General features: G+C 40.4%; 1 protein-coding gene across 1 annotated transcript in view; it reads right to left on the bottom strand.

Moving 5' to 3' along the window:
• Nucleotides 1-26,088, bottom strand: part of slc8a2b (solute carrier family 8 member 2b) — a 135,264-nt gene that overhangs the window by 13,255 nt on the left and 95,921 nt on the right. Inside the window, exons 3-10 of the mRNA XM_072690673.1 lie at nucleotides 23,668-23,805; nucleotides 16,064-16,291; nucleotides 14,740-15,081; nucleotides 12,576-13,031; nucleotides 8,354-8,730; nucleotides 3,096-3,199; nucleotides 1,685-1,702; nucleotides 614-738 (exon numbers count right to left, since the gene is read on the bottom strand). Of these exons, the coding sequence (XP_072546774.1) occupies nucleotides 614-738; nucleotides 1,685-1,702; nucleotides 3,096-3,199; nucleotides 8,354-8,730; nucleotides 12,576-13,031; nucleotides 14,740-15,081; nucleotides 16,064-16,291; nucleotides 23,668-23,805 (1,788 nt within the window). The remainder of the gene's footprint in view (nucleotides 1-613; nucleotides 739-1,684; nucleotides 1,703-3,095; nucleotides 3,200-8,353; nucleotides 8,731-12,575; nucleotides 13,032-14,739; nucleotides 15,082-16,063; nucleotides 16,292-23,667; nucleotides 23,806-26,088) is intronic.

The following is a 26,088-nucleotide window of genomic DNA, read 5'->3' as shown; positions in this document are numbered from 1 at the left end:
CCCTACAATTATATGTGATAATGAGTAATTTGGAAAACTGAAAAAAAAACTATTTGGTTGGATATTCCTGGCAAAATTAACTGAATTTGATCAAATATGTTGGTTTTCTGGCATGATAGTCCACATGTTCTATTGTTGAGGTCAAGACTCAAGGTTAAGTCTCATTTGTCTATTGCTCAACCATTCATGATGTGTTTGGAATGTCATTGTTGTGTCGGAACACCCAACTGTGTCTAAGTTTTAACTAGGTTTGAAGTTATACTAAGGAATTCTGAGATAGTGTTATTATTTTATCCACTATTTTTAGATTTAGAATTGTGACTTTTGTTTCTGAAGAGCATCAGACTGTCAGCAACACCATTGACAGAACTGTCAGGGTTCATGCAAAGCTTTCTTGTTATAGTATTAGTGCTGATGGAGATTCTGTGAGGCATCAGCATGTGTAATTCACTGCTACTGACATCCACCAGCAGCATTATGTTACTGTGACATCTCTTATGCACACGTGGCTTTACATCACCACTGTTTAGCACCTTAAAACACTGGTCAGCTGAATTAGGTGGAAAACATTATGGCAGTAGCTGCCCTCCAGGGATCGTCATTTTGGTTGTACCTTAAACTCGTAGGACTCCTCGATGACCACCTCCAGCCTGCTGTGCTCTCCCAAAATGGGCTTCCCCATCTCAGCTATCCTCCTCGCCTCTTCTTCCTCAGCACTTAGCTGCCCCTCTGGGTCCTCTGGAAGAGAGAGGGAGAGAGAGAGTCATTACATGCAAGAGATATGCAACAAAGTACTAAACAAACTGCTTTACTGTTCCTATCACTGCTAACTGTTTGAGCAGAGGGGCAGGAAAAATGTGTTTTTTTTTTGGTGCCATTATCAATTTACAACAGAACACCACCCCACAAACAAATACCATCTAAAGCTACATTTCTGACAGTATAAAGCTGATGTGGACTGAATTATCTTTTTTTTTTTTTTTTTTTTTTTTTTTTTACAATATTTTGTATTAAACTAGTTTTTAAAAGACACATTTTAACATGTTGGGCACCCTGCCAAAAACTGGAACTGCAGTTGCAGAAATACATGAGGAGGAAGGTGACTTGCTTGAGAAGGATTCATTTCAGAGCACAGTGACAATTCATTTATTCATTTATTTATTTTACCCAAATCGCTGGATAATGTTTCATTCACTTTTCCTCCTTCAAACTTTACCCTCATTTTTATAGTTACATTTGATACCTGCATTTTATACCTGCATCTTAGATTATCTTAAATAGTAAAGAGAACATTTATTGTAATACCCGACCAACCATTTTTGTGCTTATCTAATATGTCCAGTTTGGCAGCCGAAAATTGCTCATATACAGTATATCATTACTATGTTAATAATGATTGGCTTGTTAATGAATACTCAGCATGCTGATCAAAGCCACTGTAATTTTATTAATAGGACCTTTATTGCTGAACAGAGTTCCATTATTTAATTAAGTATAGTGCTGCTCTATAAGTAACCATTCAGTGTAAAGGCCTTGACAGCTGATTGCTCCACACACTCACATTGCTCTCTCTGAGATCCTTTACAACGATTAAAAAATAACGTAAGCGCTGTGGAAAAACCACTCTTTTGCGCCGTACAGTTCATAAGTGACTAGCGTGAGTGAATTGAGGGTGTAACCTTACCTTGATTCAGTAGCAGGGCTATAAGGGTGAGACAAAGAAAGAGAAGGTAAACACCTTTGGTACTTTTATCAACAATTTGAAAATCTAATTATAGAATAATATATTATTAATATTCCAATATTGAACAGACAAAGATAAACAAGCATATACAACAATTTGTTTACATGAATGGGTGTTTTCATCACACATGTTTATAACTGTAAGACCAGTTAGAGAGCTTAAAATATGCACACTTAGTTTGGATGTCTGTTATAGATGCCTCGTAGTGTCTTAAATGCAACTAAACTCTAACCTTTAACCCTTTGGGGTTAGGTTTAAGGGTTGATTTAAGGGTAAGATTAAGGTTAGGGTTAGGTTTTACTACATTACTAATATTCCAAATTTATTCATTTTATCATCAGTTACTTTTACTATTGTACCCCCATGTGGTTAAAAATTAAATTCTGCTGCGTCTGTAACCCCACGCCAGTTTCCCCTCTGTTACGTATGTTGAAGCAAAATACTGGTTGCTGTGATGATATTTGAAGCGAAAAAAAAAAAAACTCTCCCCACCTCTGCATGCTAATTATTGACCTTCCAACGTGTATTTTGCAAATGTGCTGAGAGGACAGAGGATATGATACGATGTTAAACAATAGACTCAGATCTATAGTACGAAGATAAACAGACACATTATAAACACACAACTGTTTTCACCTCAGCTAGACTTTTCACATCGTATTTTCTCAGAGTTTGCCAACAACAAGGTATAAATTCTCCAAATTCTATACGAGTGGAGTCTTAAATGAACCCTGAGCTGCTTGTTTATCTGTGTGGCTACTGCTATAGTGGGGCTACTGCTATAGTCAGCTACCCAGTGGCAGAGACCTCATTGTGATGTTGCTCCTCCAGTGTGTGCTAGCCTTTAGCCATAGCAGTTCTCTGTGTCTTCTTTGGAATAAACAGATAAGAAACTTGGATCAAAAACAAAAGCTGCAAGTTCTGCTCTGCCCTGTGGTGGAGTGTAGAGTTGAGACCTCTCACGGCAGTTCGATATGAGAATGTGCAACGTTAGAGAGAAGCTCATTTCAAACTGTACAAAATCTTAAATGACTATAAATCCAATCTTACTGAATACTGAACATTTTGACTCATAATGGACTAATAACGTTAGACCAGTGCACAGACTGAGTTAGTGAAGCTCTCTCCTCATAGTGTGCATTGATTTCTCTTTCAAAGACTCAACTTAACAGGGATTTTATCCAGCAGCTCAAAGTGTGCTCTGAGAAGCACTTCAAAAGTGGCCAGCCCGCTGGAGACGAGCAACAGCTCTCTCTCTCTCTCTCTCATACACTCTCACACTCTCTCTCTCACACACACACACACACACACACACACACACACACACACACTCACTCACAGAAGCACCTACCGGAGATTCCTCTCTTTAGCCAGCGAGGTTCCTCAAGGACAATGAAGAAATTCTCATGCTTCTCATACTCTTCATCGTCAATGATTCTAACCTGAAGGGTTTGACTGAACAAATACACACAAACACACAAATTAAGCACATCATCCAAAGTTCGGAACATTCGCCTCCATATACATATTTACATATTTAAGAGCAGAGAAAACATAGCTGCAAAAAAGACAAATACATATTCACTCTCTCTCACACACCCACACACACATAAATAATTAATAGGGTCAGGAGACTGATCACTCAGCCAAACAGAGCTGCTCAGAAGCAACCTAACAATTTCTTCCTCCACACACATCTCCATCAGAGAGGTATTGCCTGTTTTAATATTTAATCACACACACTAAATCATTTATGAGAATAACACGAGGACCCCATCACCACCACCACCACAACCAGTAACCCTCACACACAGTCACATTCATGGTCATGGTCATCTACATCCATGACAATAGAATCATCTCTCAGGACCCAACAGGTAAAAAAAAGGACACCAAGCCACATGCACACAAATGCACCTATGTGCTATGCCTATTAACTAATATGTATATTAATATTGTGTATCACTCTGGCTTCAGTTGACCTGGATCCGTGGAGACGGTGGATATATAATTAAACTCAAATGGACTCTAAATGGACAAAAGTATTGGGATACTTGGGACATTACATCTGCAGAGATTTATGAGCTTCACTAAATCCATAGGCATTAATATGGAGTTGGTCCCCCTTTGTAGCTACAACAGCCATTTTCCAAAATGGCTTTCTGCATGATCTTAGAGTGTGTCTGTGGGGGGGTTTTGCCCATTCATCCCAAAGAGCATTTGAGCGGTCAGCCACTGAGATTGGATGAGAAAGCCTGGCTCACAATCTCCAATCTAGTTCATCCCAAAGGTATTTGATGGGGTTGAGGTCAGGGCTCTGTGTAGGCCAATCACCTTCTTCCACACCAAACTCCTCTAACCATGCTTTTAATGGACCTTTCTTTGTGCACTGGGGCAAACACAGTAATGCGGGAACAGAAAAGGGCCTTGCTTAATCTGTTGTTTCCACAAGGTTTGAGGCATTTAAATGTCTAAAATGTCTTTGTGTGCTGAAGCATTGAGATTATCCTTCTTTGGATCTAAGGGGCCTATAGACCTCCACCAAACTTTAGGTGTTGGTGGTACTTTAAATGCACTATGCACTCGCCACCCACAGTGCAGTTAGTTAACTTTAAGAAAATGATTTAAAATCCATTAAAACATTAAATCATAAAATCCATTAAATCAACTATAAACAAGTTAAGTATGTTTATTGTCATTGCACTTACACACTTGTACACAGTACAACAATCCTTTTCTCCTCACATATTCCAGTTTAGAAAGCCAGGCTCATTCATGCAATATCAGCCCTAAAGCAGAGATGTTCCTTGCTTAAAAGCCCACCAGTGGCAGTGAATATAGGATATAACTCATTATCTACAAATCCCTATCCCTACCATATCCCTAAAACATTGCTACACCTCAAAATATGATCACAATATCATAATATTACCATATCATAATACAGTGAGTCCAAGAAGTATTTGATCCCTTGCTGATTTTCTTTGTTTGCCCACTAATAAAGACACTATCCTTCTGCACTTTTAATGGTAGATATATTCTAACATGGAGAGACAGAATATCAAGACAAAAATCCAGAATATAATTTTAAAGAATATATTTTAATTAATTTGTATTTCAATGAGGAAAATAAGTATTTGATCCCTCTTGCCAAACACACTCAATACTTAGTGGCAAAGCCTTTGTTTGCAAGCACAGCGGTGAGACGTTTGTTGTAGTTAACCACAAGTTTAGCACACACACCAGGGGGAATTTTGGCCCACTCTTCTTTGCAGATCCTCTCTAAATCATGAAGGTTGGTGGGCTGTCGCTTGGCAACTCTGACCTTCAGCTCCCTCCATAGATTTTCGATCGGATTGAGGTCTGGCGACTGGCTGGGCCACTCCATGACCTTAATGTGATTTTTCTTGAGCCAATCCTTTGTTGCCTTTGCTGTATGTTTAGGGTCGTTGTCATGTTGGAAGACCCAACCACGGCCCATTTTCAGATCCCTGGCAGAGGGGAGGAGGTTGTCCCTCAGGATTGTGCGGTACATGGCTCCATCCATCTTCCCAGTGATGCGGTGAAGTAGCCCTGTACCCTTGGCAGAGAAACACCCCCAAAACATTATGCTTCCACCTCCATGCTTGACGGTGGGCACAGTGTTCTTGGGGTCATAGGCAGCATTTTTCTTCCTCCACACATGGCGGGTGGAGTTGAGGCCAAAAAGTTCAATTTTGGTCTCGTCTGACCACAAAACCTTCTCCCAATAACTTGGTTCATCTTTCAAATGATCATTGGCATACTTGAGGCGCGCCTCCACATGTGCTCTCTTCAGCAGGGGTACCTTTCGGGCACTGCAGGATGTGAATCCATTGTTGCGCAAAGTGTTGCCAATTGTTTCCTTGCAAACTGTGGTCCCAGCTGCCTTCAGGTCATTTGCTAACTCCTGCCGAGTGGTTGCAGGACGATTTCTGACTGTTCTCAGCATCATTGCCACCCCACGAGGCGAAATCTTCTTTGGAGCACCGGGCCGAGGTCTGTTGATTGTCATGTTATACTCTTTAAACTTTCTGATAATTGCACCAATAGTTGTTACTTTCACATCCAACACCTTACTAATCTTTTTGTAGCCCATTCCAGCTTTGTGAAGGTCAACAATTCTGACTCTGAGGTCCTGTGACAGCTCTTTGGTTTTACCCATGTTGGAGACTTGAAATCTGTGTGATCTGTCTGATTCTGTGGACAGGTGTTTTTCACACAAGTGATTAGTGAGAACAGGTGGCTTCAGGTCAGGTAACAAGTTGATTGGGAGTGTCTAACTGGTCTGTAAAAGCCAGAACTGCTAATGAATACTAAGGGATCAAATACTTATTTCACTCCATGAAATACAAATCAATTAATATATATTCCTTAGATTTATTTTCTGGATTTTCTTTTTAATATTCTGTCTCTCCATGTAAGAATACATCTACCATTAAAAGTATAGAATGATCATGTCTTTATTAGTGGGCCAACGAAGAAAATCAGCAAGGGATCAAATACTTCTTGGACTCACTGTACATATCACAATATACCAGTATAGACGATATATCAGTCAGATATATCAGACTGTACTACATGAAAGAAATGTACAAAATAAAAGCTATGAACCCCCTGATGAAAGACACTCAGCCTTTGAGTCTTTGTGCATCTCCTCTCTCTCTGTCTGTAAGACACTCTAATTCAACTCTAATTCTAATACACATCCAGACAAATGAAATATGCACTTAATGTACTTTCGAGAGGCTATGCCAGTCTCAAATGAGGCCTGGAGTTCTGTAAAGCAGTTATCTATGAGATTCAATTCCCACAGAGAGTTTTCTCAAAAAACAGATGCTTTAAATCCTCACTCGGATTGACTGCAACAGAAACACAACCACCCCAAGGCCAAGACAACCTCCAAAGCTCAAGAGTTTTTTTTCAGAGAATTGTAAAAAATATCTACTGAAAATATTTTGGTGTTAGTCTAATGCATCTGCTGCTGCAGTAGAAAGAGTCCATCTGAGACCTGCAGTCATCCCTGCCCATGGCTTTGACTGATATTGTTTGTAACCACTGTATTTCCAGGAAAAGGAACGAATGAAGCTTCTGTAGCTTAACTTAATTCTAGTATAGCTACACCTCTGTCTGCATCGACATATCTGTTAAGACACTACAACGGTCCAATGAGTTCGGCTCTTCAACCTTTTTTACAACTTGTCCACTATTATGTGCAAAAATGGACAACATCCAAACGTAATTTAGGCCTCACAATAAAGCACCCAGCATATATATATATATATATATATATATATATATATATATATATATATATATATAAGTAAGAGAAATGTCATGAATATGTCAATTTGAGATCATATAATAACTTGACATGGTTTAAGGAAAGTGGAGGAAAGATTTAAGGAAAGATTTTGGAGGGCAGTTTTTATTAAGCTAACTGGTGAGTTATACATTTCTGCTACTAGGTAACTAGCCTTGTAGCTCCATCCAACACTAAAAATGCAAACATCCCACAGCAAAGTTCAATCAACTACTGACGGGTTAAGGGGGAAATCAAGTACGAGAACTATCTCCACAGAGCTCTGGGAATTCATTTCCTGAAGTTCCAGCATCAGCATGAACACAAGCTTCTCTCTGGAAACACACACACACACACACCACTCTCTGTCTGCTTCCCACAGATCCACAAAAATAGTCCCTGATACAGAACAGCCCATCCACTTCTATAAAAAAAGCAATCTTTTGTTCACCAATTGAAAGCTGACAGTAGCCTTTAAAGCTGCCAACCCAGCAAAAATACTAAGTTTAACCATTTACACTATCATGGCTTTCTAGGCAGACAGTATTATCTATTTCTATCTAGTATCTATTTCTAAGCCCACACGCACACACACTTTACTATTGATTATTACTTTGATTATTTATAGAGAGCGAAAAAGAGAGGAAAGAATTATGAACTTCGCTTTCATTATTTTTCACACACACACACACACACACACACACACACAGGGGTAAATAATAACATCACCTCACAAATATGAGACTGGTGTTTTTTTTTACTTTTCCAGGCAAAAACACCATTAAAATAAATAAATAAAATATTATACTGTTCAAATGTTAAACACTGAATAAATCTTGTCTAACTGGTTACATTTAGGGAAGGAGGAAATCTAAATGGTACTAATGGCACTCCAGCTGATCCGATCCCAATGGTGCTTCATTACTCCAGACAATAAACGTCCTTGACTCTACAGCCCAATGCTCATCTAGACAACATGTGGCATTGGACATGGAGATATTATGGAGACAGAGCGTCTTTTTCGAGTGCTTTTCTACGGAGATTATAAAAGCAATGGGTGTACCTTAAAAAGGCTGAATTTACTAATCAGAATTGTCTTGATACATTTTAATACACACACTTGTGTAACTGTTTACAATAACTGTCAGTTGTATCATGGCTATGTATGGCCTCCATGGATGGTCCATTATAGATGACTCTTAGATCTTTAACTGAATATGCATGAAATGCAACTAAACGATCTGTTGAATGTAACACACGCACATACACACATACACACACACACTCACGTAGTCTGGTCGTTGGTGAACTCTAGTTCTCCACGTGTATCTTCGTAGTCTATGCCCCCTCCCCGGGCTGTTCCTGGCTCTGTGTGGTAGGGCAGTATGACGGTGCCTCGGGCACCCGAGTTCCTCACCACCGTCACCTCCATGGTCCCTACACTCTCACTCACACGCATAACACGATCGCTGAACGTGAAGATCCCGGCATGGTCATCATCCAAGATGGTCACTGTAGCAACCAGTGGCTCCACCAGTTGCCCTTTGGGAGCCTGGCCAGCCTCGTCGCTCTCGAACATGCCTTCAGCATCGCCGACCCGCAGGTTCAGCAGACGCACATAGAAATGCTCATCCTCCTCAAATATATCATCATCAATGATCCCCACCTGAGAGAGAGAGAGCGAGAGAGAGAGTAAAATAAATATGAACACATCAGCAGGAGATCCGTACTCATAGACTCTGCTCAGACTGGCAGATCAAATCTGATTTTTCAGCAGATTCAGCTGGAGCAGAACCGATTTCTGCAGTCGGATCAGCTAAAGGCCACATGACAGCAATCTAATTGGATTCTAGTCACATTTTCTGGTTGCATTTGCATGTGTCAACCAGAGGGGGAGGGGTTCGTCTTTGAGTCTTGGTTCCTCTTAAGGTTTCCTTGGTTCCTCTCCCTCTGAGTCGGCTGCCTTGTGACTATGTCTGCTATTAAAAGCGCTATATCAATAAACTTATGCAGATGTAGGGGCCTGCTTTCAAGCGAACATTGTGATTGGCTAAGTTCATAAATAATGGATGTCAAATCATGTCAAGTTGATTAGCTGTCCAGTTTGCCAGGTTACTGTTTGTGTTTTCTATTCTTGCTGCTCATCTCTTCCTACTCCCTCCCATCTCTCTGGGGAAAGAGGAAAAGGTAGAAAGGGCAGGGCAGTAGCAAAAGTTTCAAGATACAGCAAGGGTGTTTTGCTGGTCCTAGAGCACATCCTCTCCTGCATATAATAGTGTTTTCCTTCTCCCAAGACACCTGATCCGGTTAATCAACTCACTAAAAGCACTTAATGAGCTTGAAGTGGGTGTGTACAGCAGGGAAATCAAAATATGCAGAGCACAGGGTACAACATTCACATGAAAACATCATCATACTCTGCCTTAAAGTTTTACTAGTAAAAAACTAAATACATATGGATAAGAGACAAAGCAGCTTAATTGTCTGGAGATAAACATAAAGCATATGCTTTCACTGTAGAGCAAAAAAACAAAAAAACCCCTGCACTACATTTTCTCTTTATTTTACCCCCTTTAGGTTCTGTCTCTTAGCCTAATGACATGTCAATCACGGTCACTAAGCCAATAACATTGCTGTGAAGGTCACCTCATTCCCATAGACCTACCATTTATCTAACATCACTCAAGAATACAAGTATTTCCCTTATCTTATCTTCTCAGACGGTCTTCTTCTGGTTGCTGCCTTCTGAGCAAGAATGTAAGTCGCAGAATATTATAAGGTACCACACTACTGTATATGAAGGTTGAAGATACGCATTACAGCTCATGACTGAAGAGGAACTAAGGACGATACAGCAACACTGAGCTGCCTTCAGGTCCTTTGACAATAAGCAATAAATAAGGAATATTTATGGCTATAGATCCATAGAACAGAACATTCATTGAGTCTTAATTACTGCAAATGATTTAGGAGATAATTCTCGACAGCCATATGTCCCTACACTAACATGACAAGCAAAGGTTTGTACATAACTGATCTGAAGCACACTTGTAAAGGTTTCTGAATACCCAAAATTTACAATTCTAATCGGCCTACTGCTTTTAAGGTTTATTGACCTAAGCTGAGTGGGCATTAATTTTTCATCACTTTAGCTAATTATACAGTCAGAGGTAGAGGACAAGGAGCAGAGCAAGCCCACGTTTGTTTGTTTTTTACTGTAGCTTAGGCTCAGAACTGTTATATTGTTTGGGCTTGGTGTTTTGAAAATGATACCAATACTACTGGGGTGTGTAATACCGTAAGCGTGCTCTGAGCACTTCATTAGGACACATTCCAAAAGGCTGGATGTCAGCCTATATAAGGTATATCGAGTGTGAACCTCCAGGAGACTTATTATAAACAGGCCTCTAGGGAAAGACCTGACTGTACAAAAGTCAAACATGAAAAACATACATTTCCAGATAAATTGTGTGAAATTTGCCACGTTTTCATAACAGGGAAGATAGCATTAGTGGAGTTAGCTAGTAATTCCACATTCCACGTGGTGTGGAATTGGTTTGCTTTTCTCAGAGACATTGTGAAAGTATAAGGATACAGTTTTTAAATCTTTGCTTCAAAAAACAGAAAGTTGGTAAAGGTACATGTGCCTTTGAGATTCATCCTTGCTGCCACACTGTATTATAAATACGTTCCTGAAGTATTCAGAAAGTGCTCAAGCTGTCAGTTTCAGGCTTACAAGTTTTCCTCTATATTCAAGTATGGCGTAGTTTGGTATGGCAGGAAGTAACTGGGCGCATAGCTAAGACACCATTGGAACTGTGTTCTTTGGAGTGATGGATTACTGCTGAACAGCTTTGGGATTAGACATCCTGAGATGGGCATTAATTTTTCATCACTTTAGCTAATTATACAGTCAGAGGTAGAGGACAAGGAGCAGAGCAAGCCCACGTTTGTTTGTTTTTTACTGTAGTTTCTACTGTAGATCTTCCAGACATCTGCTGGAAGATTGCCCGCTGAGGTCCCCTCTACCTGCGTCAAACCTGCTGCCACCTACCAGTCCGGCCAGCAGGCCCCCCCACCCGCCACCACCCATGGCTCTCCCGCCTGCCGCTGCTGCCTGTTTGGTGGCCGTGTTGAAACCTAGATGGACTCGTAACTATCTGCCACTATTATTATCACCACTATTAGCTTTCTGTTAAGGAGGATGGGTCCCTCTTGTGAGTCTTGGTTCCTCCCAAGGTTTCTTCCTCCAGCTCTGAGGGAGTTCTTCCTTGCCACTGGCGCCGTTGGCTTGCTCACGGGGTCTTTGATCCTTCATGTTATTTCTTCTTTCTTCTCTGTCTCTGTCCTTCATTAAATACTAATAATGTAAAGCTGCTTTGTGACGACAACAGTTGTAAAAAGCGCTATACAAATAAATCTGACTTGACTTGACTTGACATCCAACATCAGTACCTGAACTTACTAATGCTATGTTCTTAAGAAGAAATTCCATAATGAAACCCACTTTTCTGAATTTCAGAAATTTGTTCAATTAATGAGGAGAACAGAATCCAAAATCCATAATAGTACTAGATCTGCACATTTAGCACTGTAACACAGAGTACACAGTTCTCTCAGTGAGCAGGGCTGCAAATCACTGCTTTACTTCTGTTCTGACATTACTACAGCACCTCAGCATCTGTTCAGGGTGGATAAAGTCCAGGATGTTATTTCTTCCCTGCTGGAAGCTCTGTTTTACATAATGATGGTGCCAGAAAGTGGCTGAGTGGCTGTGGACAGTGGAAACTCACCTTATCAAATCTGATGGTGTGAAAATGAGGTGAGAAAAAAACTTAGCATAAGTGTGAACTCCCTCTCTCCCTTCACCTATTTACACTTTCCCAACACTCATTCTTCTTCTTCTTGCACTCGTTTGCTCTTCTTTGTCTCCTCTCCAGTGTTCTTTTCCTCAAGCAGTAAATCAGCTCTTATTGCTTACAGGAATTCAGGTACTTGCCTGTTCATTTTCAAAGTATCCCTAGAATCTCACTCTCTTGTTTTCTCTTCTTCCCTGCATTACAGTGTTTCCCCAACCATTACATAGGCTTGGCATGGCTCATTTGCTGCCCAGATTGGACAGGGGAAATGTTCAGTTTTACATCCAAAATTGACATCAAAATATGAATGAGACAGTAGATCAGAATTTCAGCTTTTGTTTCCTGATATTTACATTTAGAAGTGTAAACAACTGGCACATTATGAGGCAGACCACCCAATTTATGGCTACTGGTATAGGACCAGACAGAGAAGTACAGTAACACTCAATACCTTGGTTACCATCGTCTTTAGAAGGTGTAATTTACCCTCAACTGGGTTAAGGTATGGCGTCTGACCTGGCCAGTCTAAAAGTGCGTCCGTTCCAGAAGCAGCCATGCAAGTCAAAGTCATGATACTACCTCCACTACCTACCATGTATGTTTTGAGCTTGTACGATCTCTGACACTTTACTTTCTCTTCCTTGTTCCTCACCTTTATCTCTTTCCTGGTCTCTCCTGGCTTGAACACCAGCGTGCCCTCGCTGTACTCGTAATCTGAGCCGGCATTGGCTGTGCCGTCCTCCGTGCGATAGTCCACGTAGAAGGTGCTTTCGCCAGCGCCGCCCTGGCACACCACAACTAAGGACAGTGTGCCACAGTTCTCCATGCACTGGCTGTGTGAGCTCTCAAAGCTGATGCGGCTGCAGATGGCATGGTCGTCCTGCTGAGACACATCATCCTCGCCAGTGGTGACCGCCCGTCTCGCGTGATCCGCCGCATGCTTCTTTAGCACGTTGCCCGCTCCAATCATCATGCGCGTTGCCTGGACACGGTAGAAGGCCCGGCTCTTCTGCTGGTGCAGCAGGGCGTAATAGTTGGCGAGCTCCATCAGTTGATCCAGCTCTTTATCCGGATATTTCTGTTTCAGGTCCTTCAGGATACGGATTACCTAAAGGAACGGATAAGAAATAAGAAGACAAGAGACAAGAGACAAGAGGTTGAGATAAGAGAACATGAGAGAGATGGATGGTATAGGTACCGTAGGTAGTTCACAGTTGGAGTTGGTGTCTGTTTTTTGAGTCTCCAAGATCTTAACACTTAAGGTTTCCCAGGGAAAAGTAAGGACATCTTTAATGGAGTAGGTGAGGTTTAGTTTAGGTAAGAAACATTGTTTGGCAGTAAGTGCACATTTAACTGCATACATACACTTAATTGCTAGTTTATTGGGTGCACTTATTTGTCACCAACATTTACTGGCCATTTTAAGGTATAGCTACCATATAGATGCACTTTGTAGGTGCAATTACTTATGTTATTGTGGCTGTTGTACTATTTATCAGTCACCTGACATTACATGGGTGGGGTGGTGAACCATTTGCATCCTAGTAGTGACCCCTCTACATTCAGACCAGAAAGGATTCCATTGAAAAGATGTTTTCTTGTAACATGAAGAGCAATTTCGCCTGGCAAAGAACCACTTAAGCATGATAATGACATGTCATGCATATATATATACAACCACCATCTTTACTCAAGAACCTTTAAAGAACCATTCAAGAACATTTTGTAAAGAGTGTATGTGGTAGTAGCAATATAGTGCAAGTGCAAGTACAAGTATGGCACAGCAGCACTGTGTACCCAGGTGCCACCCAGGTGCTTGTTCAGTCTCTCGTCACTTCCAGACTTGACTACTGCAACTCTCTTCTGGCTGGTCTCCCTCTGCGCACCATCAGGCCCCTGCAACTCATCCAGAATGCAGCGGCACGGGTCGTCTTCAATGTCCCAAAATTTAGCCATGTCACTCCACTGCTGCGTTCTCTCCACTGGCTTCCTTGTAGCTGCCCGCATCACATTTAAAACCCTGACGCTGGCCTACAAAGCCAAGAACGGACCAGCCCCTCCACACTTGATGGCAATGGTCAAAAGCCGATCCGCACCAAGAGCCCTTCGAGCTTCAAGTACGGCTCGGCTCGACCCGCCATCCCTCAAAATCCACGGAAGACAAGCGTCCAGGCTTTTTTCTGTCCTGGCACCAAAGTGGTGGAACGAGCTGCCCCTGGGTGTCCGAACGGCCGAGTCGCTCGCTGTTTTCAAACGCAAACTGAAGACCCACCTCTTCAGAGAGTACTTGGACGAATAGTTCTATGGTCGCCTTATTGTATTGTGTTTAGTAATGTCTAAGCTTAGAGGTATCTTTTGAATTATTAGCCTATTCTAACTAGCGAAGGTTTTCTTGGGTAAATAGCAAAGCACTTTGTAAGTCGCTCTGGATAAGAGCGTCTGCTAAATGCCGTAAATGTAAATGTAAATGTAAATGTGTAATGTCAGAGTAGTTAACCAATCAAAAATATGCAGTTAACATTGATCAGAAACTGACCGCTACTGAAGAGCTAGAGGATCTCTAACTCAAATTTTACAGCAAAAAAAACCCCAATGAGCTCCAGTCTTCAGCTGTACATAAGATACAACAATAAAGTAGGTGTGTCTAATAAAGTGGTCAGTAAGGGTACTGTGCTTAAAAACTCCAGTGCAACAAACACTACCATGCCGCAATGCTTTGTCGAAGTCACCGCTGTGCTCGGACCACCAATGAAAAAATATCTGGTCATTAAACAGTGCACCTTTATGATGTGTAGACAAAGGTAGCAACTTCTCACCTCTTTGCGGCTCTCGTTCAGCTCTTTTGTACTTTCCACATTAATTGTGGCACTGTTGGAGTTGAGCAGGGTTGCCATGGCACCTGCACTGTTATTGGCCCCATCCTGACAGTGTTCTGCGCTCGTGACTCCGACCGCACCTCTCGGGGGAAACTTTCCATCCATGATCATATCTGTGCCTTTAGGGGTCATTTCTCCCTCTGTCTCCACGACAACCCCCGTCCTCTTGTCTGCACGGTAACGCTTGGACATATACTTGTAGAAGAGCAGCCGACGATCTGCAATCCAGGCCAGAATCACACACACTGGGAAGTAGCAGAGAGTGACCAGGGCCTCCCACACCTAGCACACACACACACACACACAAAGAAGCTAGTAAGCAGACATGAGAGGGTAAAGTAAGGGTTAATGCAGTAATGTATCTCTAAATCGAATTTTTTTTTTAAATGAAAGCTGTGCTGCTGGGGAAGCCAACATTTGTTCCTCTGAATTAGCGCAATACAGGCTGAACCATTTAAAGTGATTTTTTTTAACATGTAAGATAAGATAAGATAGTCCTTTATTAGTCCTGCAGTGGGGAAATTCCCTAAAATAAGCAAAATTCACCTTGAGTTTGTATTTCACCCTCTCAATTTGGGTATCTGAAGTACCTAGCACACAAGCCCTAAAAAGGTGTCATGTCCTCTTCTGAAGCATGAAATTAAAATTTTGTGATATCAACTGATATTGGTATAAGCTCTAATGCACAAACTCAAAGAACTGCGCAGAACAAAAAAAAAAAATAATAATAAAAAAAAATAATATATATATATATATATATATTTTTAAACAAATGACATCTTTAATAAATAATAAAATTAGCATTTATAGCTATCACAAGAAACTAGGGATGTAACAATACAATGTATTATATATATATCTATATCTATCTATATATATATATAATATATTATATTATAGTATGTTGTACTGTTATTATAATGTTTTATTGTAGCATGAATAGCACATTAGCTTGTGGCTAGAGTTTTAGACTGTGGATATTGTGTTAGATTTAAATATTATACTTTTATGATGCTGAATGATCTAATGAGATAAGACACATTTCCATGCACTCCTTTTACAGTATTTAAACTTTACATTTTCAATATATCAAATTCTAAATTCTGTGCCTACAAATTACATGCCCACAAAAAAAATCTATATTGCTGAACCTGTATTCCCTTTAAACCCCATAAGCCCTGATGCAACAAGGCCACATGGCTACTTAAAGCCACTCTTCAGCAGAATAAAGAAGAATTTCCCCAGAAGTCTCTTTCTTACATACCTCGACAACCCCAGGGGAGATGATGGAGAGGATGAGGTACAGCCAGATATATGCAAAGATGCTCCAGAAGGCAGTGATGAAGAAGACCCTCAGGTGTTTAATCTTCCTAACCTCCCCATCAGGGATTACCCACACACAGATGCCAATGATCACGAACATGTTGAAGGCTGCACTGCCCACAATTGTCCCAGGACCGAGTTCACCTGAGTTAAAGCCATGCCCACATACCTGCAGCAAACACACACACAAACACATGCAAGACATTAGTTTTTTTTACACATAAAGCTTAAGAATAGTTAGTATCCATTATTTTCAGGCCATCAAACTGTTCACAAATATTACCACGGTTTGCAGGAGGTCTGAATTCTCCCACTGAACACTCCCATAAACAGCTTTAGTTCCATGTAACTGGTGTTGTCAAAACAGTAAATTAAATATAAACTTGGACAAACTGAAAAAAACATAGTGACATACTGTGAACCTCAAACACTGTTGTGTCCACCCAGCTAGGCTAAAAGCTAACTCTACCAGACCCTACTACAATCTCTTCAGCTAGCCAACTGCATTCCATGCTGACAGAACACCAAGTGCACCCAGAGAGGACAGCAACATTACATGGTGAGAATAATTACAATTATTGTTAAAACAATATTTCTTAACAAAATTTCTTAAAACAATGCTGGGCTAGGCTAGATTAAGATATAGAGCGGTAAGCAATCACAGTGACATAAACCACCCAGTAAAGGAGACTTTGTCACTTTACCATAATAGTCTTTTATAATTTATGGTCAGTGGTGGCTGAGCGGTTAGAGCAGAAAGCTATTGATGTCAGGGTTGTGGGTTCAATACCCGAGCTCAGCAAGCTGCCACTGTTGGGCCCTTGAGTAAGGCCCTTCACCCTCGCTGGGCGCCGCAGCAGTGGGCATGTCTCCATCTGTGCCCAACACAAATGGTAAATATGGTTATCCAGTTTTATTTTGAGGCAAAATAACAAAAAATAAGGCTTCTCCCCAACCAAAGTCACTTACTTATTATCCTTTAAAAAACAACTTAAAATAATGGGCTGTTGCCATATTAAAATCATTATAAAGGGGGGGTCATCAATCATGGAGCTCATATAATTGTGCATAAAATGTGGTTTGTATAATTTGCTGGGGGGGTTTGGAGACCAAAGCACCACTATTTACAAAGCATTACTATCTTACAGAGTTATAAAGCTATGTTGCTGGACAAGCTAAACAATACAAATCAAACCAGCATTATTTGTAGTTACTTTTGCCTGCATTAAAACCATCTTCAGCGTTTTGATTATTTCACAGGGAACATGAGAAGAGGGAAAAAATAACAGGATAACCGAAAACTACACTGATTTCCTGCACACCCACAAACTCCACCTTCAGTTAGCTCAGAGACACTGCCCTTAATAGCACTATTTATACTCACAGGTCTGGCAACATTTTGACAGTTTAACATTTCGTTTGAAATACGTCTTGTGATTTGCTGTTCTCACTGACATTAATGCAGCCACAAAACATACACAGTCAGGCCCATACGTATTTGAACCGTGATGCAATCTCCGTCATGCAGTCAAGACTTTCAGCTCTCATTTAAAAGGTTTAACAAAAATATTGCATTGATTGCTTAGGAAGTCAATCAGTCAATGTTATACCGTCCCTCCATTTTCACAGAATCAAAAATAATTGGAAAACTGACTGATAAGCAGTTTCACAACCATGTGTGGACTACTCCCTTATTGTTTCACAACAAATTATAAAGATAAAAGAATGAAATTGATTACAAGTGTTGAAGTTGCATTTGGTAGCCATTTATTGGAACTTTTTTACATGCGATCCAAAAAGGTAGAGATGCAAGTGAAGTGCAAAAACAAAAGAAACCTTTTAGGGAGATAACAGAAACTTAAGATTGGGCAAATGAACAATTTGATTTAATGTTTAAAAAAGAAGGACTGCACTGGTGAGCTTAGCAACACCAAAAGGCCTGAAAGACCACTGAAGACAACTAAAGAATATGATCGCAAAATCTTTTCCTTGGTGAACAAAAGCCCCTTCACAATGTCTAGTCATGTCAAAAAACTTTCTTAAGGAGGTAGGCATATTATTGTAGACGTCTAAAAATCAAGAGATGCATTCATGAATGTAAATAGAGAGGGTTTCCTAAAAGATGCAAACCATTGGTAACACTCAAAACAAAAAAAGACCAGAATAGATTGATAGAAAACATAAAAAAAAGCCTGTCCAGTTCCGGAACAGCATTCTTTGCACAGGTGAACCCAAAGCTAACTTGAGTACAGAGAAGAAAGACTTGGACTTTTGGTTTTGGAGTTCAGTACAACAGGGAAAAACCTACAAAATCTCCAAATGGCATAAGATTAACCCAGGCTTTGTATCCTTTGTTATTGAACACAAAGTCTTGCAAGTCACAGTTTGTATGTGAGCTTCTGTGAACCGTCTCTACATGTGATGGTGAGTGGCTGGGCTAGAGCTATCTATCTGTATCTCCCAGGTGGAAGAGTGTATCTGTGGGGGCCTTTAGCAGATATTACATTTTGCATCCTACTGCCTTTATCTGCTTCACCAGCTAGGCCTCACATCTAAGATTGCTGATGTAAGATCTGTCCCACATATTCACATAAGCAAATTTACTGGGACATGAAAGGCAAAAAATGAATCCAGGGTCAACATTGACACAGTGAAAAGCTTCATTTTTATGGCCCCAGATTTCAGGCATCTCCTAAACCCACCACATATTTTTCCTCTAGTGAGGTTGCAATACTCAGATATGTTTCTCTATTCTTGTTATGTACCCAAAGCTGCATTATAAGATATCCTAAAACAATACTTATTAATGCGAGATAATGGAACCAAAGGCAGTTCCAGAAGGCCAGTTGCCACGTCAACAACAGACTAACCGTTTGTCAGCACTGTGGTAAATGGTTCATGACTGTGATAGTGACAGTGACATGATACGATTGGTTGAGGCAGCTGTCACATCAGATCCATAAAGAATAAGACAGTATAAGCTTGCAAGGCATGAAGGAAATGCTTTTTATCTGATCCGTTATCTATCTTTAATCACTGCTAAGCAAAAAACAGGGAATTTTATTTATTACATTATTTATGTAATGTACATTATTATTTAAGGCAAAAACACTTAGATTTTAGGTTCACTTAATGTGAACATCATTTCCATCTGCATTTTACATTCAGGGCATTTGGCAGATGTTCTTATCCACTTACATAACAGAAGTAAGAATTTCTTCTTTAACAAAATATATTTCATCAACACAATTATTATTATAAATATTATAATTACCACAAGTGAATTAAAAGGCAACATTGTGTTGATACAATATACAGTGGTACAAGTGTTCCCCCCTTCTCAATGTCTTCTGTTTTGCATATTTGTCACATTTATGTTTCAGATCATACCTAATTTTAATATATTATGTTCTTGGTAGTTACAACTTCAATCAAATACTTGCAAAGAATCTTACACTTCAGTGGAGCACTCTTATTTGTGGAATTGGTTTAAATTGGCTACATTTGGGGTTTGATTTTGTGTACTTCAGATCACTGTTCTGCTGCATAGGTCACAAACTGATGGGTGCACATTCTCCTTCAGGATCTTCTGATAGAGAGCAAAATTCATGGTTCCATCAATTATGACAAATCATTTAGGTCCTGCAGAAGTAAAGCAGCCCCACACTATCATATTAAGTGGTGTAAGCTTTAGACCAGATTTATCTCCTATACAAAAAGTTCCACCTTTAAATCATCTTACTACCAATTTTACTTAAGTCTTGGGGATCATATAGATTATTATTAGTATTTTGGCAAGGACAAGCCTTTGTGTTCTGTGCTGTGCATCTCCCTCATGAATACCATTTTTGACCAGTGTCTCATGTGGAATCATGTACATTGATCCTAACTGAGACAAGTGAGGCTTTTGACTTGAGACAAGTGAGGTTTATTCGATGTTCGTCTGGGTACTTTTGTGACCTCCTGGATGAATCATTGACGCATTGTTGGTGAAGTTTTGGTAGGCTGGCTTCTTCTGAGAAGCTTCCCCACTTCCCAGAGCCATAGTAATGGGTTTGCAACCCTTTACAGATTGGTAGAGTACAATTACTTTGTTTTGACTCTGCATTTGAATCTCTTTTGAACATCATGTGCAGCTTTTTGAGATTTTCTAGCCTGCTTCATCTTGCCAGACAGGGTCTATTTACAGTTGCAATCGCAATTATTCCAACCCCCATTGCAAATTAGGCTAATTAGCAAAATGTACAAACTGTATTAGCTGTTTGGAATAAAGCAATCATACAAGAAATAATAAAACAAGTGCTTTCTCCAAATTCACATACACAAATGACAAAGAATTATTCAACCCCCTGAAGAGAATCCCTCATAAGAGCACCCTTACAAATAATGTGGCAAATTAAGGCCTTTATTAGTTGCATCAGATGTACTTGAGAAATCACTTCAATAACCTAGACTGGCTAAGGGTTTGTTGACTGCGTTGTTTGATTGCATGTTAGAAATATGGCTAAAGAGTTGCCATAAAAGTTGATAGAAGGGATGATTGCTTTGCACAAACAAGGAAGATGAAGAAAGAGCAAAGGCACTTATCTCTTGAATGTTCTAAGAGATACAGCTGGAAGCATAGTTCACAAGTTTAAAGTTAAAGGACCACTGGCTACACTACCTTCACATAGCAGAGAGAGGAAGCTATCACTGTCTGCCACCAGATTCCTGAGGAGGCAGGTGATCAAAAACCCTCGAGTGACTGCAAAAGACTGGCAGTACTGGCACTGAAGTTTCAGTTTGCACGGTAAGGCGCATACTCATAATCAGGTATCAAGAAATCCTGTGAGGAAGCTGAAGCTCGAGTGTCACCAGACCTTCCAACAGGACAATGATGCCAAGCATACCTCCACCATGACTTGGTTTCAGAAGAAGTCCTGGAAGATTTTAGAGTAGTCGTCACAGTTGCCTGACTTCAAGCTTGTTGAATTTGGAGAAAGCACTTGTTCTGTTAGTTGTGTTGAGCTATTCAAATAGTTTTAGTTTGATTAGTTTATAACAAACATCTGAAAGTTTGTAAATTTTGCTAATAATCTTAAGTTATGGCTTTTGTTAGCTGAATTTTGTGTTTACTTTGTGTTTTCTATCTTATATTATAATTAGCTAGATATTTAAAAACCTTTAAATGTGACATTGGAAATGGGGGCAAATACCTGATGGTTAATCTACCTACAACAGCTCACTCTGCAAGACCTCTGAAGGTGGCCTGTAGTATCTGGCACCAAGACATTAGCAGCAGATACTTTAGGTCTTGTGAGTTGGAAATTCAAGTGAGCTGCCACAGATCAGACTTCTTGTTCCAGTGCATCTTACAAGTACACTCTGCACATGTACTCGACTTTCCACAAGATGTAAAAGATGCTCTTGTCTATCCTGCAATGTGGATGTTTAATAATCAATACAAGAAGGCATGGCCAGTACAAATGTTTTGTGTTAATAGGTTAGACTGCATTTGTCAGTAATTGTGAGGTAAAGGTAATTCCAAAAGATTCACTTACTGTTTTTATAGCTTATTACAAAAGATTTATAGTAATAAGTTGATCACAGTGCATACATATTAGCAGTCAGTAGCAGATTACTAAGTGCTGCAACTGTGAAAACCAGTAAGGGATGTGGAAGGAAGCCCTGTTCTGTTGATTCAAGAGATCAAACTGGTGACCTTCAGGCCACAAGGTCTAATTCTATAACCTTTAGTCCATGGATGTTAGTGTTGGGATGTCGATGTTGTGTGTCACTACCTTTGCCCAGGTGTTAATTGTGAGGTGAGTTTAAGACCGAGTCTAATCTCACCCCCTTCCCCCAGAGTCTTTCAGTCATCAAGGTTGCAGCTGACTGCATAAAATTTTAACCAGAGCCAGCTGGATTTTCTGTGTTGCAGAATGCCTTTATCACCAGGCTGACCAATCAGAGCTACGTTGTCATGGTTGCTCCTGTAGCTCTGAGCTGAAACAGCGCATTAAACTCGTTCACTGGCATGTGAGACCACCTTTAGGAGGAAAGGCTCGCTCTTGTGTGAGTCAACAGAGCTCCCTGTGCTGTTTGTGACTTTTTTAGCACAGTCACCCAGTGTCTGCCTCTATGAGTTTGTGCACTGCCTTAAGAGAAATTTAACCATTTGTCATCGTCACTATTACTCAAAATGTGCATTTCTTTTGCATCTTTGTTGTCTTCACGCGCTCATGGAGAACAGCACGCTGGACTTTAAGTGATGGTTAATGAACATTACGAATCACTCATTTTAAGAGCCTATCGAGAGCTGTACAAATATCATTCATGGTGGGCGAAAACATTGTATCTTCATTTTGGCTGTTTTTCATTTTTCAATCTAATGTGATTCTGGACAGTTTTTTTTGTTTGTTTTTTTTTGCCATTTTGCAGATACAAGGTTTTTGCCCATTAAACATTGCTGTTCTACAGAAGAAGAATCTTACCTAACTGACAAACGGAAACAATAAAGCTAATTGGATTGACAGAACAAATATGTGTGATGTTTTTTTTTTTTTTTTATATATACCAAAACTGATCATGAACTATATTTATATTATACTTGTATACACCATATGCATTCAGTTTTACTATACTGGAGTGGAGTTTGTCCCTTTTGCTTTACAAACAGCGAGCAGTGTAGCTGCAAAGTTCCAAATCCGTGTAAAGGCCTCTGAGGAGTGACTTCAATGAAAGACAAAAAGGTATAGCAAACAAATCTGACATTTTTGTACAAAGGCCTTAACATGGGCAGTGTTACACATTTGCTTCTGTCCCAACTGTTGTTCTCTTCTGGGCCTTTAAGTCAGAAAGCTTATAAACCTCTAGGTGCCTAGAGGCTTGCTTTTGATTTGTGGCCAGCAGTCTAAGAGTGGCTTCACTCTCAGGGCGGTATGACAGCACTCCCTCTCCTAAGCACTGTAATGGGGATAACAGCCAATGCGTGAATAAGCCAGTTTGTGTTTGAATGCTTTAATGTTCTAGCCTCCTAGTATGTTGAGCTGTCCAGTGATGTATGAGCAGCTGGAGCAGCAGCTGGCAGACATCCAGCACCTTTAGGAAACTACATATACAAATAAACACATATATAAAGTAATTGTTCACCCATTTTCTGCAACGACCATACTTGACCTGTCTAACAATTCCTGTCTAACAAGTCAAATAAGGCTTAAGGAGTGAATAAAGAGACTACAGGTTAGAGAGGTGTCCAAATTATTGCACATGCAACCAGTTTTGTTCGAGAGGTTCACTTTAATTATCAGCAACATATTTGATCTGGCCAAGGATGCCCGAACTTAGGCATACAGAACCACCAAGTCATGACTATGTCAGATAATATAAATATACATAAAAACAGAGCATAAGCATGATCAGCTTTAGTTCTAATTTATGCATAATAGAATTTCTCATTCACTGTCTTTCTCTCTTTCTTATATTCTCTCTCTCGCTCGCTCTCCATCTGTCTACCAAATCCTCACACACCATCCAATTCTTCTGAAAGGTTAAACAGACACTGACCTCTATGACAGACAGGAGGATCTCAGGAGCAGATGAGCCCAGAGCCATCAGTGTCAGGTTGGACACAGTCTCGTTCCAGATGCGTACGGTAGCCACAGACGTCTCTCCATTCGGCATGGTGATAGTTACCTCTTTCTCCTGCGGAACAGAGACAGCACACTGGTGTTGAGGCAGAGTGTAAATTGGCATGGAAATCTGAGTTGGAATTCAATTCAATTTCCAGACTTAACCAGTTTTCAGGCTTCTGTGCGGAGAATCATAGGCTTTCAAAACACAGGCTTTCAAACACATAGGCTTTCAAAACACTGGCTTTCAAAACACGTCTAGGAAAATATAACTGAACTCGCAAAGAGATAGAACACAAGTTTGGACTGTTTGGGGGGTCCTGAGGGCTACTGGCATAGAACACATCATTTTATGGTAATGTCGAGCATGGATCAGTCTGAACACAGGACCTTTTAAAGATCTTTTAAGATGCAATTTTGCTTTTTTGTGATTCAAAGGGGGGCAGCTTCAAAAATATGTTTTGAAAAAGGAAATCTATATTTAATGCTAGCACAATGAGATGGTGAGATCACAAAAGATCACCAATGGTAGATGCCATTTCATCCTAGTGATGGTAAAAAAAAAAAAAACAATCACCATACATTAATTTCTTATCAGCAGTAAACCAAAAACAAAGAATTCTGCTTTGGTTACATGTAGAAATGTTCACCATCATTCAGGAAGTAGAACAGGAAACTCGTCAAATAAGCTCTTTGCTCCATAAATGACATGTAATGCTTTTTGGGATGCGGTTAATAATTAGTACAATTTTCGGACACTATTTTTTAATAGTTTGGTTTAAGCTCTAACCAACCTTTCAGGAAGTAAAGCAGATGCTGTTTAGCCTAAGGAATATATAAACAAGCAGAAAGGATCATAACAAATAGGAGGGCCCTGAGAGATATTTATTCATGGGTGCAACATTATTGTCATCATAATATTCATTTTTTTGCTGCTGCTGCTGCTGCTTTCTTGTGTGTATTTTAGTGTGGAGTATTAGGACTGGCCAACACAGGAGGCCCCTGTAAAAGGGTTGGGAAAAGCCTGACCAAAAGAGAGATGTTTAGGGCTCCCCCCCTTTCATGACCTGAAAGAACATCTTGCTCAGGCAGGTCGGCTCTTTCCAATTCTAATCTGTTATCCAAATTTATCCAAAATCATTCCTCTGGGGAAGAGTAGTGGGTGAGGGTTGTTTTTATGTTTTGTGTAATTTCTTGTGTTGAAGGAAGGTTTTATTTGTGCTTTTAGTTTTAAGTTAGGTTTCCTTCATTGGCAATAAACTTATACTTGTTTGGTCTGGCAGAGGGTCTGAAGAAAGAGCCACTCTCATTTTCTGTAATGGCCTGACCCTGGACTGTGTCGTAACAGAATATGCCACAACAAGAACATGGGAATGGGATAATGGGAACTTCTAGTATAAGCTGTTTTTCTGTTTTGCTTTATCGTATATCTGTTTCCAAAAAATGTGCCCAGAGCAGGCAAACACAAACTGAAGCCAAAATTATTAGGCCATACACAACAGCCTGATACACACTTACACGTTCAAGACTCAGATCTTAAACATACCATATACAGCGTAAAGCCTTTCAGAGAGCAGAGGCTGAAAATGCAGCACACTCCTTATTAGTAACCTTGAAACTGAATTCTGGATGAGCAGGTATCTACTAACCGTCTGACACACAATGTACTAATCCAACACAACCCTCTGCCACTGGGTTCTGGATTTCATGACTAAGAGACCTCTGTCTTAGTCCTCTGTGTGCTTAGTCCACTGCAAAGTACAGCTCAGACCACATCATCAAGTCCGCTGATGACACAACCATGCTGGGCCTCATCAGCAAGAACGATACAGAGAGGAGGTGTAGCGGCCCATCTCATCTTCCCATCATCCTCATCTACCCCCTCCCATCCTCACAATGTTTTATAGAGAGACTGTGGAGAGCATCATGAGCAGCTGCATCACTGTCTGGTTTGGGAATTGCAATTTCTCTGACAGCAAGACCCTACAGTGAATAGTGAGGACAGCTGAGAAGATCATCATGACCTCCCCCCTTACACTCATCCCTCACACAGGCTCTTCTCACTGCAGCCATCCGGCAGAAGGTACCGAAGCATCCGAGCCATCACTGCCAGACTCTCAAACAGCTACTACCCCCAAGCTTTCAGACTTCTCAACACACAAGGATTGAGCTGAGACCCCTGCTCACCTCATGCACACTTGCTTGCGGGACACTTGCTGCTAAATACTGTATTACTAAAAGATCTGTTCTCTTCTACCTTAGTAACTGCTGTGTTCATGTGTGTTATGAGCTGACTGAGTATACCTATGTCATAGCACATTACATACCTCTGCACTTTATCCCCACCACACACATT

The sequence above is a fragment of the Salminus brasiliensis genome, chromosome 11 (genome assembly GCF_030463535.1).
Source record: "Salminus brasiliensis chromosome 11, fSalBra1.hap2, whole genome shotgun sequence".
Classification (NCBI taxonomy): Eukaryota; Metazoa; Chordata; class Actinopteri; order Characiformes; family Bryconidae; genus Salminus; species Salminus brasiliensis.
This window is presented reverse-complemented; position numbering and strand designations above follow the sequence as displayed.